The following is a 15,864-nucleotide window of genomic DNA, read 5'->3' as shown; positions in this document are numbered from 1 at the left end:
CAAAAGAGAGAGGAGATGATGTACAGCAGGTGTCCGTGGGAGGGTCAGAATACACAATCTGCAGCTGAACGATCCCTATGAGAGATAGTAAAAAAATATGACACACCTCTCACTAGTGCCGTGTATGCCACAGAACCCCCAACACTTTACCAACAATACAGAGGAATCATTCTGCCAGTCACTGAAATGCTCCTACTCTGGGGTGGAACACAGTAACTGTTTAAAAGAACACAGCAATGATTTAGGACAGGACATGAAGGAGGATACCTTGTCTAGCTGAAACTGCAGGAAGAATTCTAGAAGCTTTTTGTTACAATGCACTGACAAATTGTGCTTGTACCAATTGTGTGGAGCCCATGATGACACCACCTCGCATGTGAGAGCTGATGCATTTAGTTCCTAACGAGCCCTTGGAAGCTGGATTGCTGAAGAATTGTCTGGGGTCACTTTCTGACCCTGGTGAAAGGGGTTGTAAGAGAAGCCGGTGCTGGCAGGAGCCCTCTTGCCAAGTACGGTTTATGAGGTCCCACCCGCCCACATTTCAGGAGTACCACACCTGCCCCGGCGATTGGATACGTTACCTGCTTGAAGTTGCCCAACAGGTAATTAATGGTGATCCAGCCATAGGCTCCTTCTTCCTGACCACTGATGACTCTGGCACCCTGGAAGTTGAAGGGAGATGAGCGCAGCGTCTTCTCCACCGCAGAGAGGACCCTGTCAGCTATACTTCTGTTCTGCAAGCTGGATGTATAGAGGAAAGGACTGAGTGACTCCAGTCTAGAAGCTCTCAGCAGCCTGTTGGTTTTACTCTACCCCCCAGGATACACTTGAGATACTTTTGGTAAGACAGAAGTGCAAGCTGAATCTAACACACGAGATGTCCTCAGTGACATCATTCCTTACTGTCTCACCATCCCAGTTTGTCTGCTGCTGTTTCTGATGCTCACTCAGTTGCCACCGATAACAGTAGTCACTTCCTGAAGCAGGGCAGGACTCCCCACAGGCACACACCACTGAGCACACCCATTAGAGGACATCACTAAGGCTAACATTTAGGCACGTGTATTTTAGTTACAGGTATTTCTGGATAGGTCACGGGCAATAAATAAAAATTCACAGCCTGCGACCTGTCCATGACTTTTACCAAAAATAACCATGACTAAATCTCTACTTCTGGGCCCCACAGCTCTGGGGGGTTCTGATGAGGGGGGGTGGACTGCTCCAGTGTCAGGGATTGACTGTCCCCTGGTCATTGCTCCTGGGGACTGCTCTCTGGACGACTCCCAGGCACCCCAAGCTACTGCTCCAGCTGACCTGGGACCACTGCTGCTCGGGCGGTCCCCAGGCACCCCAGGACTACTGCTTGGAAGGTCCCCAGAGCCAGCCGAGCCAGCTGCCCAGAGCCTCCAGAGCAGTGGCTGGTATGGCTGGCCCTGGTGCAATCCCTGGGACCACTGCTTGCACAGTCCCCAGAGCCAGCCGCTGCTTGCGCGGTACCCAGAGTCAGCTGCCCAGAGCCTCCTGAGCAGTGGCTGGTGCAGCTGGCCCCATGTTCTGCCGGAGCAGCTGGTCCTGGGTTGCTCCAGCAGCGTCTGGTGAGGCTGGCCATGGGGCACCCAAGCAGCTGGCCCTGGGGTGCTCAGATGGCCCTGGGGTCAGCCGCACCAGCCGCAGTGGAAGTCACGGATGTTGTGGAAAAAGTCACAGAATCTGTGACTTCTGCAACCTCCATGAAAGAACTGCAGTCTTAGACATCACACCCCGGGATTCCCCTCACAAGCCATTGTATCACTGCTACAAAAGAAACAGCATGCCACACTCTACCTTCTTGGAGTCTCTGTAGGGAATACTCATGTGGGAGTAACCTGGCCAGTCAAGGTGCCAGGAGTAGGGATGGGGATATGCCTCTGTTTCACTAGGATACAAGAGATGTCCAGGCATCCACTCATATGGGCCAATTTGGGATGATGCTACCACCATCTGAGTGTCCCTGTAATGGAGCCAGTATAGTGCATGGGCACTGTATGGGGAAAGAAAGTCAGGACAGGGAAAGCGGTCAGAGCAGAGTGGTGAAGGGAGGAAGCAGGAAGACAGGGAGAAGACTTGGTGGGGAGAGCAGGGGGAATCTGAGGTGAGGAGAAGAGAGGGGCAGATTGTGTGAGGCAGAGATAGCAAAGGCTGATGGAGGAACCCTGGATATCCCTTGATGTCTCAGACACAGGAACACTCATTCCCAATGATTCCTGGTCAGAAGGTTCTGTTCCACACACAGGATGGGCTCACACGTGGCTGAGCCATTCCCGTGGATGGGAAGAATAGGGACTGAACAGGACACAAGCTGTGTAGTGTGGGGCCAGCACAGTTCCATGTCAATCTATTGAGGGGCACCAGTTATGAAGTCAGCCCTTGGTATTTCCCATCCCTGAGGGTATGTCTAGGCTAAAAATGTATCAGAGGGGTAGCCCGTGTTAGTCTGGATCTGTAAAAGCAGCAAAGAGTCCTGTGGCACCTTACAGACTAACAGACGTATTGGAGCATGATGCATCCGACGAAGTGGGAATTCACCCACGAAAGCTCATGCTCCAATATGTCTGTTAGTCTATAAGGTGCCACAGGACTCTTTGCTGCTTTTACTAAACATGTAAGTCACCTTCTGTGAAATTGACAAGACAGCCAACAGTCGGAGTTCTACACAGACACTGTCACCCTAACTACACCGAGGTAAGCCATATGTACCCATGGAGGTGGACTCATTGTTGGTGTAGTAGGGCACTTACATTGTCAGGAGCAAAGCTGTAGTGTGTACACACTGACATTACACCTAACTGTGTAGTGTAGACCAGGCCTGAGAGAAGATAAAGGTTACATGTCTGCAGTACCTGAGCAGCCGCATTCCAGCTGTAGCCCCAAGGTAGACAGGGGTCTCTCTGTGCTGGTGTTCTGGAACCACTTCCTGAGCTCTTTCCATGCAGTGCTGGAGGGAGAGGCCAGCTTTCTCTGTGTCCTGGGAGTAACCCGAGATCCCCAGACCTGGGAAGAAGGGGAAGAATAAGACATTCCATTTCATGCTCTCTTAACTGATTCCTACAGCCCACAGTGAACCCTGCATATTACTCCTAACCTCTACTGCAGAGACATCAATAGCAGCCCAGTCTTAAAGCTTGTCTGATAGACTGCTAAGAATTCCTCCGCTACGAAGTAAGTGTTCACATCCTTATGCTGTGGGTGGGTGAAACTTCATGGAAGCTGGTGGCTGAAACAGCTGCCCGTCACACAGAACAAATGTAAAAAGCACCTGAGCTCCTTTATGGAATAGACACACCTGAAACAACAGGAGCCACCACCCAAAACACAGGCCGCCTGCAAAGGCTGGTTAGGAATCTGAGCTATGTGAGCTAAGGGGTTTGACTGGGGACTGAATGAAAACACAGAGGGCTGGGTATTTTTGGAGGGAGTGGGGTGTGTGAGAAAGAGGCAGGAGAAACACCACAGAGAAGGCCCCAAAGAAGTCCCAGAGACAGCCAAAGAAGCACTTATAGTGTGACCCTGAGAAAAAGCTGAGTGAGAGAGAGCAGGAGCACACACTTTTGGGTAGAGTGTTGGTTGGAAAGAAGCTGGGAACTGTGAGCAACACACCTGGGCACATGGAAAATAACAAAAACAACGAGGAGTCCTTGTGGCACCTTAGAGACTAACACGTGTATTTGGGCATAAGCTTTTGTGGGCTAGAACCCACTTCATCAGATGCGTGGAGTGGAAAATACAATACCAGGTGTATATATACATAGTACATGAAAAGATGGGAGTTGCCTTACCAAGTGGGGGCTCAGTCTAACGAGACAATTCAATTAACAGTAGAATACCAAGGGAGGAAAAATCACTTTTGTAGTGGTAATGAGGGTGGCCCATTTCAGTTGACAAGAAGGCGTGAGTAACAGTAGGGGGAAATTAGTATGGTAACATTAGGTTTTGTAATGATCCATCCACTCCTAGTCTTTATTCAGGCCTAATTTAATGGTGTCTAGGTTGCAAATTAATTCCAGTTTTGCGGTTTCACACTGGAGTCTGTTTTTGAAGATTTTTTGTTGAAGAATTGCCACTTTTAAGTCTGTTATTGAGTGACCAGAGAGGTTGAAGTGTTCTTCTGCTGGTTTTTGAATGTTATAATTCCTGATGTCAGATTTGTGTCCATTTATTCTTTTGCGCAGAGACTGTCCGGTTATTGGGCATTGCTGGCACATGATGGCATATATCACACTGGTAGATGTGCAGGTGAACGAGCCCCTGATGGTGTGACTGATGTGATTAGGCTCTATGATGGTGTCCCGTGAATAGATATGCGGACAGAGATGGCACCGGGGTTTGTTGCAGGGTTTGGTTCCTGGGTTACTATTTTTGTTGTGTGGTGTGTAGTTGCTGGGGAGTATTTGCTTCAGGTTTGGGGGCTGTCTGTAAGTGAGGACTGGCCTGTCCCCCAAGGTCTGTGAGAGTGAGGGATCGTCCTTCAGGATAGGTTGTAGATCCTTGATGATGCGCTGGAGAGGTTTTAGTTGGGCGCTGCAGGTGATGGCTAGTGGCATTCCATCACCTACAGCCCACCTTCTTGTCAACTCTTTGAAATGGGCCACCCTCATTACCACTACAAAAGTGATTTTTCCTCCCTTGGTATTCTACTGTTAATTGAATTGTCTCGTTAGACTGAGCCCCCACGTGGTATGGCAACTCCCATCTTTTCATGTGTTATGTGTATATACTTGCTACTGTATTTTCCACTCCAAGCATCTGATGAAGTGGGTTCTTGCCCGCGAAAGCTTATGCCCAAATACATGTGTTAGTCTCTAAGGTGCCACAAGGACTCCTCATTGTTTTTGCAGATACATACTGACACGGTTACCACTCTGAAACCTGGAAAAAAACAGTTACCTTCTCATAACTGTTGTTCTTCGAGATATGTTGTTCACGCCCATTCCAATCAGGTGTGCATGCATTGTGTGCGTGGTTGTCAGAATGGTTTTCCCTTAGCAGCTCCCGTCGGGTCGGCTGTGGAGCCCCCGGGAGTGACACCTTCATGGCACTCAATATATGACCCTGCTGACCCGATCCCCCTTCAGTTCCTTCTTGCCAGCTAACAACACATCTCAAAGAACAACAGTTTTTCTTTTTCGAGTGCCTGTTCACATTGATTTCAATCAGGTGACTCCCAAGCTCTCCCCCGGACGTGGGGTCAGAGTTAAGGAATTGCCGATTGGAGCACTGCTCTGCCAAATGCTGCATCATCTCTGGAATGCTGGGTGATACCATAGTGAGTGGTACACGTATGCACCAATGATCAGGTTGCTGCTCTGCAGATCTCCTGAATGGGGATCTGGGCCAGGAAAGCTGTTGATGAAGCTTGTGCCCTTCTGGAGTGTGCCGTAACAGCTGGGGCTGGGACCTTAGCCAGCTCGTAGCATGTGTGGATGCAGTCCCTGATCCAGGAAGAAATGCATTGGGAAGAGACTGGAGCCCTTTCATCCGGTCTGCCACCGCAACGAACAGCTGGTTTGATCTCCTGAAAGGTTTGGTGTGCTAGGTGTAGAATGCTAGTGCACGCTGGACATCTAGTGAGTGAAGCCTCTGCTCCTATGCACTGGTATGAGGCTTGGGATAGAAGACTGGTAGAAAAATGTCTTGGCTAGTATGAAATTGGGACACCACCTTGGGAAGGAAGGCTGGGTGAGGCCTGAGTTGCACCTTGTCCTTGTGGAAGACCATGTACGATGGGTCAGAGGTTAGCACTTTTACCTTGGACACCCTCCTAGCTGATGTGATGGCAACCAGGAATGCCACCTTCCACTACAAATACAGAAGGAAGTAAGTCACCAATGGCTTGAAATGGGGGACCCCATTAGTCTGAAGAGGACCAGATTGAGGTCCCATGCAGGCACAGATCTTCGAGTCTGTGGATATAAACTTTCCAGGCCCTTGAGGAAACAGCCTACCATAGGGTTAGCAAACACGGAATGCCCCAACTGTCCTGGGTGGAAGGCAGATATAGCAGCGAGGTGTAACCTGATGGATGACCCTGCTAGGCCCTGTTGTTTCAGGTGCAGGAGATAATCCAGAATGAGTGGTATGGGCGCCTGGAGTGGAAGTGCGTGATGCTGGGCACATCAGCATGTGAATCTCTTTCACTTAGCTAGATAAGTGGCTCTAGTGGATGGTTTCCTGCTGCCAAGCAGAACTTGCCTTATTGATTCCAAGCACAGGAGCTCCATTGGGTTTAACCATGAAACTTCCATGCCGTGAGATGGAGGGACTGGAGGTCTGGGTGGTGAAGGTGACTGTGGTCCTGGGTGATGAGATCTGGGTAAAGCAGTAGCAGGATCAGAGTGTCAATGGACAGCTCCAGAAGCGCGGTGTACCAATGTTGGCGTGGCCATGCTGGGGCCAACAGAATTATTTCTGCCTTGTCTCTGCGGATCGTGAGCAGTACCTTGTATATGAGTGGGACCGGTGGAAAGGCATACGCGAGGCAGTGCCCCCAGGGTAGCATGAATACGACCGAGATCAAGCCCGGGCTGTGTTTCTGGAAGGAGCAGAATGTTGGGCACTTTCTGTTGCTCCGTGTGGCAAACAGATCTACCTGGGGAAAACCCCACCTTTGGAAGATAGAATGTATGACATCCGCAATGAGTGGTCTATCCGTCCGGAACGACCTGCTGAGGTGATCTGCTAGTTCATTCTGCGCTCCCAGGAGATGTGACGCCTCCAGGTGAATGGAGTGGGCTATGCACAATTCCCATAGCTGAAGGGCTTCCTGACATGGGGGGAGGAATGGAATCCGTCCTGTTTGTTGATGTAAAACATGGCAGAGGTGATTAGGGGGCTGGAGCACATGACTTATAAGGAGCGGCTGAGGGAACTGGGATTGTTTAGTCTGCAGAAGAGAAGAATGAGGGGGGATTTGATAGCTGCTTTCAACTACCTGAAAGGGGGTTCCAAAGAGGATGGATCTAGACTGTTCTCAGTGGTACCTGATGACAGAACAAGGAGTAATGGTTTAAAGTTGCAGTGGGGGAGGTTTAGGTTGGATATTAAGAAAACCTTTTTCACTAGGAAAGTGGTGAAGCACTGGAATGGGTTCTCTAGGGAGGTGGTGGAATCTCCTTCCTTAGAGGTTTTTAAGGTCAGGCTTGACAAAGCCCTGGCTGGGATGATTTAGTTGGGAATTGGTCCACTTTGAGCAGGGGGTTGGACTAGATGATCTCCTGAGGGCCTTTCCAACCCTGATATTCTATGATTCTATGGCTTGGAACCGGGTCTCTGGCAGCAGTGCCCTTGCGTGTACCGAGTCCAGCACTGCCCTGGTGAATTCTATTCTTTGGGTCGGTGATAAGGTTGACTTGTTCATGTTGAAGAAGAGTCCCAGTCTCCTGAAAGTGAATCTGATTAATTGGACTTGAGATACTACCTGCTCCCTGGCACGCCCCCGTATTAACCAGTCGTCGAGGCAGGGATATACCTGCACCTGCCTCCTGCGGAGGAAGGCTGCTATGACTGACATACACTTGGTGAACAGTCAGGGAGACGTTGATAGACAGAATGGGAGGACCATGAAAGGATAATGTTTGTGGTTGACCACAAACCATAGGCACCGCCTGTGCGCAGGCCGAATGGCTATTTGAAAGTATGTGTCTTTCATGTCAATACCAGTCTTCCGGATCCAGGGAAGGGATTATCGTGCTCAGGGAGACCATGTGGAACTTCAACTTCACCATGAACTGGTTGAGTTCTCTCACATCTAAAAAAGGTCTGAGACCCACCTTTGCCTTGGAGATTAGGAAATTATAGGACTAGAATCCCCTGTCCCTTAGCTCCCAAGGAACCTCTTCCACTGCCCCTATGGTGAGGAGCAATTGCACCTCCAGGATAAGAAGTTGCTTGTGAAGAGGGATGGGGAAGGGGGGTGGGAAGGAGGGGAGGAGCAGAATTGGAGCGAATATCCCACCTCTACTGTGCGAAGGACCCAGTGGTCTGATGTTGTTTGGGACCCAGCACGGTAGAAGTGGGATAGATGATTCATAAAACAAGGGGAAGGATCCAGTGCCATGGCGGGTGTGCCATCCTCAGGAGTTCCTTCAAAAGACCTGCTTAGAGCCCGAGGAAGGTTTGGTCGGGCCCTGGCCCTGACCTGATGTGGGGTGTGATGGTCTGCGCCTGCCATTCCTACCCCTCCGTCTACAGAAGTCTTGTCTGGGTAGAGGAGGGTAGGAGCACTGCTGTTGAGGCTGGAGTTTGAAGTGTTTACGCTGGGTAGCAGGGGTGTGCACACCCAGAGCCTTTATGGTCGCCTGGGAGTCCTTCAGGCCATGCATCTTGGAGTCTTTCTGCTCTGAGAAAAAACGGTTACTTACCTCTCGTAACTGTTGTTCTTCGAGATGCATTGCTCATGTGTGTGCGCTGCGTTCATGATCATTGGAAGGTTTTTCCCCTAACGGTACCCGTCAGGTCGGCTGTTGAGACCCCTGGAGTGGCGCCTTCATGGTGGTGTATATAGGTCCCTGCTGACCTGCCACCTGCTCAGTTCCTTCTTGCCGGAACACTCCGATGGAGGGCATGTGGGTGGGATTTGGAATAGACATGAGCAACACATCTCAAAGAACAACAGTTACTAGAGGTAGATAACAATTTTTTCTTCTTTGAGTGCTTGCTCATGTGCGTTCCAATAGGTGACTTCCAAGCAGTTTCCCTGGGGAAGGGGTCGGATTTCAACTGGTTGCTGAGAGCAGGACTGCCCTACCAAAGGCTGCATCGCCTCTCGCCTGCTGGGTAATGGTGTAGTGCGATGAGAAGGTGTGGATGGAAGATCACACTGCTGCCTTGTATATGTCCTGGATAGGGACCTGCGCCAGGAACGCTGCGGACGACACTTGTGTTCTCATGGAGTGCGCCGTAAGCGGAGGGGCTGGAAGTTTTGCCAGGTCGTAGCAAGTCCTGATACAGGACGTGATCCACAATGAAACGTGCTGAGATGAGATCAGGAGCACTCTCATCCTTTCTGCGATTGCAATAAAGACCTGCGATGACTTATGAAATGGCTTTGTGTGTTCAGTGTAGAATGCTATGGCACTCCTGACATCCAGGGAATGGAACATGCGTTCTTTGTTACTTGTATGAGGCTTAGGGAAGAACACAGGTAAAAATACATCTTGGGTCACATGAAACTGGGAGACTACCTTTGGCAGAAAAGCAGGGTTAGGGTGTAGCTGCACCTTGTCTTTATAAAAGACTGTAAAGGAGGGCTTGGAAGTCAGCACTCTGAGCTTGGCTACCCTTCTGGCTGAGGTTATGGCCACCAGAAAGGCCACCTTCCAGGAAAGGTAGGACAGAGGGCAGGTCGCCATGGGATTGAAAGCAGGCCCCATGAGCATGGACAGGACCAGGTTGAGGTCCCACTGGGGAATGGGCCATCGTACCTGAGGATAACGTCTGTCCACGCCTTGGAGAAACCAGCCCACTATGTGATTGCCAAAGACTGACCTACCAGTTGCCCCCGTGTGGAAGGCTGAAATGGCAGCCAGGTGTACCCTAAGAGATGGCTCCAGTAAAACTGACGGCGCAGGTTTAAAATGTATATAATGCCTTTTGTCTGACAAAAAAAAAATTCCCTGGAACCTAACCCCCCTATTTACATTAATTCTTATGGGGAAATTGGATTTGCTTAACATCGTTTCGCTTAAAGTCGCATTTTTCAGGAACATAACTACAATGTTATGAGGAGTTACTGTACCGACACCTCACCTTCTGCCTGATCCAGCACAGACATCATCTTTCACCAGCTACCATGTTGGTATTTATACATCCTATTAATGACATTTACAATCTCTTAAAACCAATAAACTTCAAATAGCAATTTTTAAAAAAACAACAAAAATAAACAGACGTAACATCCTCTGCTCCCATCAGGGAAACGCCTGGACTTTCCCTGTTCAGGCTCAGGTTCTTTGCACTATCAGAACAGAAAATACAAGAATAAAGGGCCCACCACTCCACATACTCTGATACCTACTCCTGAATGCACTCCTAGCTTGGCTGCTTCAACTGATCTCACCTACTACTGATGCTCTCATGTCTAACGAAGTATTGCTCACCAGTGTTTTCCAGCCAGGCAGGCTCTGATCCCTTTTTATGAGACAAGCAACCTGTCAGCTTATTGCCTAGGAGAAGGCTGCAGGGTGTCTCTTGCTGTCTTTACTTATATCAGAACCATCCTTTGTTCTTTTTCATAAACAGGTCACCCTCTGCTGATTGTTTTTCCTGTGACTGCCCTTTCTTGTCAACTTTGCAATCTTCTAATCAGCATCTGACTCCATACTCATATGTTGTGAGACACAATGACCAGACAGGAGACAAATGTCTGCTATCTCCTGCTTCAAAGGAATCTGTTTAAGGCCTGTCATCTCATGGTTACCTGCCTTAACTCCAAGGTTATGAGAACATAATTTCCAGTATAGATACAAAACTCTTTAAATATTATCCAGATATGCATTTCAAAGAGATTATGATGACCAGGGGGCTCTGGCTCTTGACAGAGATCTTACATGTCATTCTTTGGTTACCTTAATATGCATCTGACCCAGGGGATTCCTGTAAAACCCTATGCACCCCCGGTGCCTTATGCCAGCTGGCACCAAGAACCAGGGCTTGATTTAGGGGCAGGTGACCCAGGCGAGCGCTTGGGATGTCAGGTGTGAGTGATGCCAGGCTCGGAGTGCTGTTTTTGTTGTTAGCAACAAAAGGGAAAATAGAGTGTTTGAAGTAAAAAGGTTCAAGTATTCTGTCTGTGGATTCATTTTTCACTAACCTCCTAGAATGTTCTGGACCTTTGTATAATCTTGTGGAACCTTCCAGACTTTCTGAGAACTACATTTTTTTCGAACCTCCTAGAATGATGTCAGCCATGCCCGCACGGATAGCTAAGGGGCAGGGCATCACCAGTCAGTGAGATATAAGAATGAACTGAAGTGAAGTGCAAACCCAGCTGTGACATTGTGAACCTTGTTTTATTGTGTAACTGTAAAAAATAAGGTATTCAAAAGTTTAACAAATCGGCGGGTTGGGGGGTGCGCAGCAAAGATGCTCCTCGCCTGGAGCACATTTGGTCTAGGGCCAGCCCTGCCAAGAGCTTCCTTCCACACAAAGGCCCATTTACATGATGACTTTAAGAAAGTATTGCCAATCTGAATATGATCTGGATGTCTGGGTCTATATTGTTATTTAATAGCTCATTTGGCCACTTATGTTTAAGAACTAATCAAGGAATACAGACTACAGACACACCAGCTGCCATGATGAACTGGAGTTATGTTTATATGCAGATAATGTGGTGCTTCTCTTATAGAGCATATCAGACTGTTCAACTGTGTGGAGAATAAGGTAGATGTGATCAGAGATGCACTGTGTATTGACCAGTCCTGGATGTACTTGACACAGGAGTTCCAGTCAGTAAAACTGGGTGACTTCTCAGCAGCCTGCTGGGATTTCTTCTGGAATCCCCAGAGGTCACTTCTGCAGCAGAGATTTTTTTCTATGGCACTGCAATTTGATTGAGGATATTTTATCTGTTTTGCAAGGTTATAGAAAGCTCTGGCTAGTAGGTGTCTAACGGGATGGTGGTGTTTGCACCTCTCCGTTAGCTGGTGCTGACTCTGCTGCAAAAGTTAGTTGAATTCTGCTCACTCACTGCAGCAGACGGCATTTTACCCCACCAGGCTATGAGGGAAATGGAAGTGGATCTCTGGTAGACAGGATCTAGAATGGGGATGGAGCAGTCCTGAGGGCAGAATCTAGGCGTAGCCCACACTGAGGAGACGGTAAAAGCTTAGTTTGTGTCATTTTACTGTTGATTTCTGCATTAACAAAATCAGACAGGAGAGGCAAGTTGGCCTCTACACAGGTGAGGAGTGATTTAGGGCAGGTTGGAAGCTGTACCAGTTGACAAGCATTACATTATTTTCACCGTCCCCCCCTCCTCCTGCACTCTCTGTTCATCACCTCATTGCCCTCCTGTTCCCCCCTTCCTCCTCCCTCGTGGCTTACCTTCTACTTTACACACTTCCACCTGGTGCACCACCCCAGTGTCATTCTCCTTCTCCGCTGGCCACTCATACACGTACAAGTTAGTGTGAGACGAACCAGCATCCAGCACAATCCCGTACTGTGGATAAAACAAACCAGTTATCTCTGGACCAATGCATGGGACACTGTGAATAGTAGTCAGTGGGGCCAGACAGTGGGACAAGAGCACTCTTCACTTACAGGGAGCACTAGTAAGTGTAGCTACAGCAGAGGTGATGCTAGCCCATTGGGGGCTCTGAGCAGGAATATCCACCCCCACAATACTGAAACAAGCAAGTTCTTATAATAAAAGCGAATAGGGGACCCCCCTTGAGCTGCTCAGAGCCCTAAGCAATTGTTTAATCTGCTTATGCCTAGTGCCAGGGTTGTCTGTCAACGTGCGTGTGTGTTTTTCAGTGTGCTGTCCAGCTCCGCACAGACACCTGGTTAGCAGACCTCGAGCACAGCCCACTCATTCAGCAGACTTTCAACTTACTCATAAAGAAAGACCACAGGCACGGTTCAGTGACACAGGCACTTGGCCAGGTTTATTGCCAAGACACAGTTCGAGTACCCTGCCTCGGTGGTTACCAGTACACCAACATGAGTGCCTTATGGCAAGGAACAGTTCAGTCAGCAGCAGGAATTTCTGCTGTCCCCTTGGCCGAACAAAGAATTAAGGCAAAGTACCCTGACACTTACAGGCTACGACAAACAGGAATATACCACCTTATGTGTTTCATGATTTTTTTTGTTACCTCCCCTTGTTCCTGATATCTTGGACAAAACCTCCCCATTCATTATTCTGTCAAACCATCTTATCTTGTGCTAGATGGGGATGGATCTGCACTAGCTGGAATATACTTATGTCAATATCTAGTGCATTGTACACTAGCAACAACTTTGCCAAGGTCGTGTACTGGGCAGTGAACTTGTGAGCATCTGCTTTAATCCATGGCCTGACTTTGGTTCACAGACTCTGGTTCAGGCCTCAGATCTTGCCCCAGGCCCAGTGCTCCAGGCTTTCTCCATGACAGCTGGCTCTGAGCTGCATGCACTGACCATCAGTAGAGACACTGCTGGTATTGGGTGCCCCCAGGAATGGAGCAGATCACTGGAGCACCCATGAAAAAAAATTAGTCAGTGCTCAGCACCCACCAGCAGCAAGCTCCCCACTGGAGCCTCCCGTCCGTCTGTGGTCCCATCAATCAGCTCCTTCCCCTCCATCCCAGTGCCTCCTGACTGCTCCGATCAGCTGTTCTGCGGCGTGCAGGAGGTGCTGGGGAAGAGGGGGGATGAACTGCATGGGAAGAGGTGGGGTGGGAAGTTGAGCATCCTTGGAGGCCCAGAGGAAGCTGGCACCTGTGAAAGGGAGTTTGAGTTTGGAAGCTATAGTGTCACAAATGGAACTAACCGATGGGTTAGTGCAGATTAACCTATGAAGACCACCAGAAATGGGCTTGTTTTTACAGGGAAATTGGGAAGAGAAAATGCTTGAGGTTCAGGAAGAGAACAGACGGAATTAGCAAGGCCCAAAAGATGGTGGGTGAAACACATGAAAATTGAGGGGTGTCTTGGAACTACCTATGCCCCACCCAGTTATGCTGTTTCTCTTGTAATGGCCCCTTCACAGTACCTTAATATTCTTTGGGAGTGGCTTGTTCTGACTCACTGCCATCGCGACTAAGGCAATAGCAGCCAAAGCAAAGAGGAACCCCAGGATGAGCAGGGCCTTTCTAGGCCAGGATGTCCTTGGTTTGGTACCTGTGACCGGCAAAGCAGAGTGGATGTTAGGAACCATGCCAAGCACTCAGAGCAGCAGCCACAGCTATTGCAGGTGATGGGACAGTCAGCACTGTTCCTTCTCTCTGCCACAGCATAGGATGTCTGACTGGTCTGCCCAGGGAGAGCCATGGCAGGATCTGGCATGTACAGTCGAGAACGTGACTGCAAGGCCACATCAGCCAAATGTGGATTCTAACAAAATGCAGGGGTAGCAGCAACAGGCTCAGGTAGCCCCTTCAAACCTGTTCTTCACAACATACATTAACACAAACTTGCATGTAATTTAACAGTACGCACAAAGACGGACAATACAGAAAGCTGTGGCTCCCATGGCAACCACTACTTGGGCTCATTGTGAGCTGTATATGCAGCCTTCCTGCCTCTGTATGGAGTGGGGGGTCTCAACACTCCCAAGTGAAGCCTCTTCTGAAATCACCCCTCACCCCAGCCCATGCCAGCTCCAGTCACTTCCTGCCCCCACAGTCACCTTCCCCCCATGCCCGTCCCATCTCGGCTCCAGTCAACTTCCCCCTGCTCCACCCCACATCGTCACTATCCCCCCCCAGTCCCATCCCAGCTCCACTCACCTTCCTCCCTACCCCCCATCCCAGCTCCTCTCACCTTCCCCCCTCACCCCTTTCCGGCTCCAGTCACCTCCCCCCCATCGTCACCTTCCCTCTGCCCCATCCCCCATCCCAGCTCCAGTCACCTTCCCCCCAGCCCAGTCACCTTCCCTCTGCCCCACACCACATCCCAGCTCCACTCATCTTCCTCCCCATCATCACCTTCCCCCCCGACCTCCCATCCCATCTCCTCTCACCTTCCCCCCCCACCGCCCATCCCCCATCCCAGCTCCAGTCACCTTCCTCCCATCACCCATCGTCACCTTCCCCCCCTCGCCCCATCCTGGATCCAGGTCACCTTCCCCCCCCAACCCTCATCGTCACCTCTTGCCCTGGCCCCATCAAAGCTCCATTCACCTTCCATTGTCATCTTCCCCCCTCAGACCTCCACCGGCTTCAGTCACCCTCCCCTCCACCCGATCCCATCTCCAGTCACCCTCCCCTCCACCCCTTCCCATCTCCACTCACCTTCCCCCTCCACCCCATCCCATCTCCAGTCACCTTCCCCCTTCACCCCATCTCCCACACTGGATCCAGTCATTCCCTCCCTCAACTCTATCTGGGTTCCAGTCATCTTCCCCCACTACCCTCTGTCCCATTTCCATGGCTGTATCCAGTCACCTTCTCATATCCCATTCCATCCCACCTTGTCTCCTTTGTAGGTGGATACAGAACAACATTAAATCAAAGTGAGCTCCTTTCTGCAGCTCTACCTGGCCCTGTCTCCTACCCCCACCAGCCCCTTCTCCCCTCCCAGCCCTTTCTTCTCCTTGGAGTACCTGACTGAGGAGCATCCTGGCTCTGCCACCAGATCCCAGTCAAGTTGGTCCTGCTTGTGGCTTGTGACGCTCTCCCACAGGTGGCTATAGGTTCCTAGCAACCCTCCTCTTGTGGGTGGAGCAGCCCCTGTGGAGGTAAAGGCTGCTGGGCTTCCCCTCAGTAGCTATTTCTCCATTGTAGGGAAACACCTCCTTGCCACAGCTAGAAACAGCTGTACAGGAGAAGCCAGGATGCTCACGTGTGCAGCAAGTGCTCTGCTGACCCAGTCTGAGCTGCCCTGGGGCATCTTATTCACTTAAATTTTTGAATACTGTACAGTGCCCTGCAAACACCACTCAGTCCTGTACTGGTATGAGGCAGTACTGCACCCACTGCTGCCCACGTGACTCAGGCACTCGGGCTTTCCCCAGAGCATATAGTCGATTTGGGAACCCTAATGATACAGGTTGGTGTAAACTCATGACCCATGTCAACTCAGTAACACCACAGTGCCGGAGATCTGCTCTTTCACCCTGCACTTCCAGCATAAGTGAAACAGCGTCATACGTGGTCACAGCTAGTACATCATTGCCCCCTC

General features: G+C 50.0%; 1 protein-coding gene across 1 annotated transcript in view; it reads right to left on the bottom strand.

Annotated features, from left to right (window-relative positions):
* The window catches only part of ENTPD1 (ectonucleoside triphosphate diphosphohydrolase 1), an 80,600-nt gene that overhangs the window by 11,192 nt on the left and 53,544 nt on the right, over positions 1-15,864 (bottom strand). The window contains exons 2-5 of the mRNA XM_030570299.1: positions 13,736-13,863; positions 12,082-12,199; positions 2,880-3,030; positions 582-741 (exon numbers count right to left, since the gene is read on the bottom strand). Of these exons, the coding sequence (XP_030426159.1) occupies positions 582-741; positions 2,880-3,030; positions 12,082-12,199; positions 13,736-13,863 (557 nt within the window). The remainder of the gene's footprint in view (positions 1-581; positions 742-2,879; positions 3,031-12,081; positions 12,200-13,735; positions 13,864-15,864) is intronic.

This window comes from Gopherus evgoodei, chromosome 7, assembly GCF_007399415.2.
Source record: "Gopherus evgoodei ecotype Sinaloan lineage chromosome 7, rGopEvg1_v1.p, whole genome shotgun sequence".
In the NCBI taxonomy this organism is placed as follows: Eukaryota; Metazoa; Chordata; order Testudines; family Testudinidae; genus Gopherus; species Gopherus evgoodei.
The sequence above is the reverse complement of the archived record's forward strand: the minus strand, read 5'-3'. Positions and strand labels throughout refer to the sequence as shown.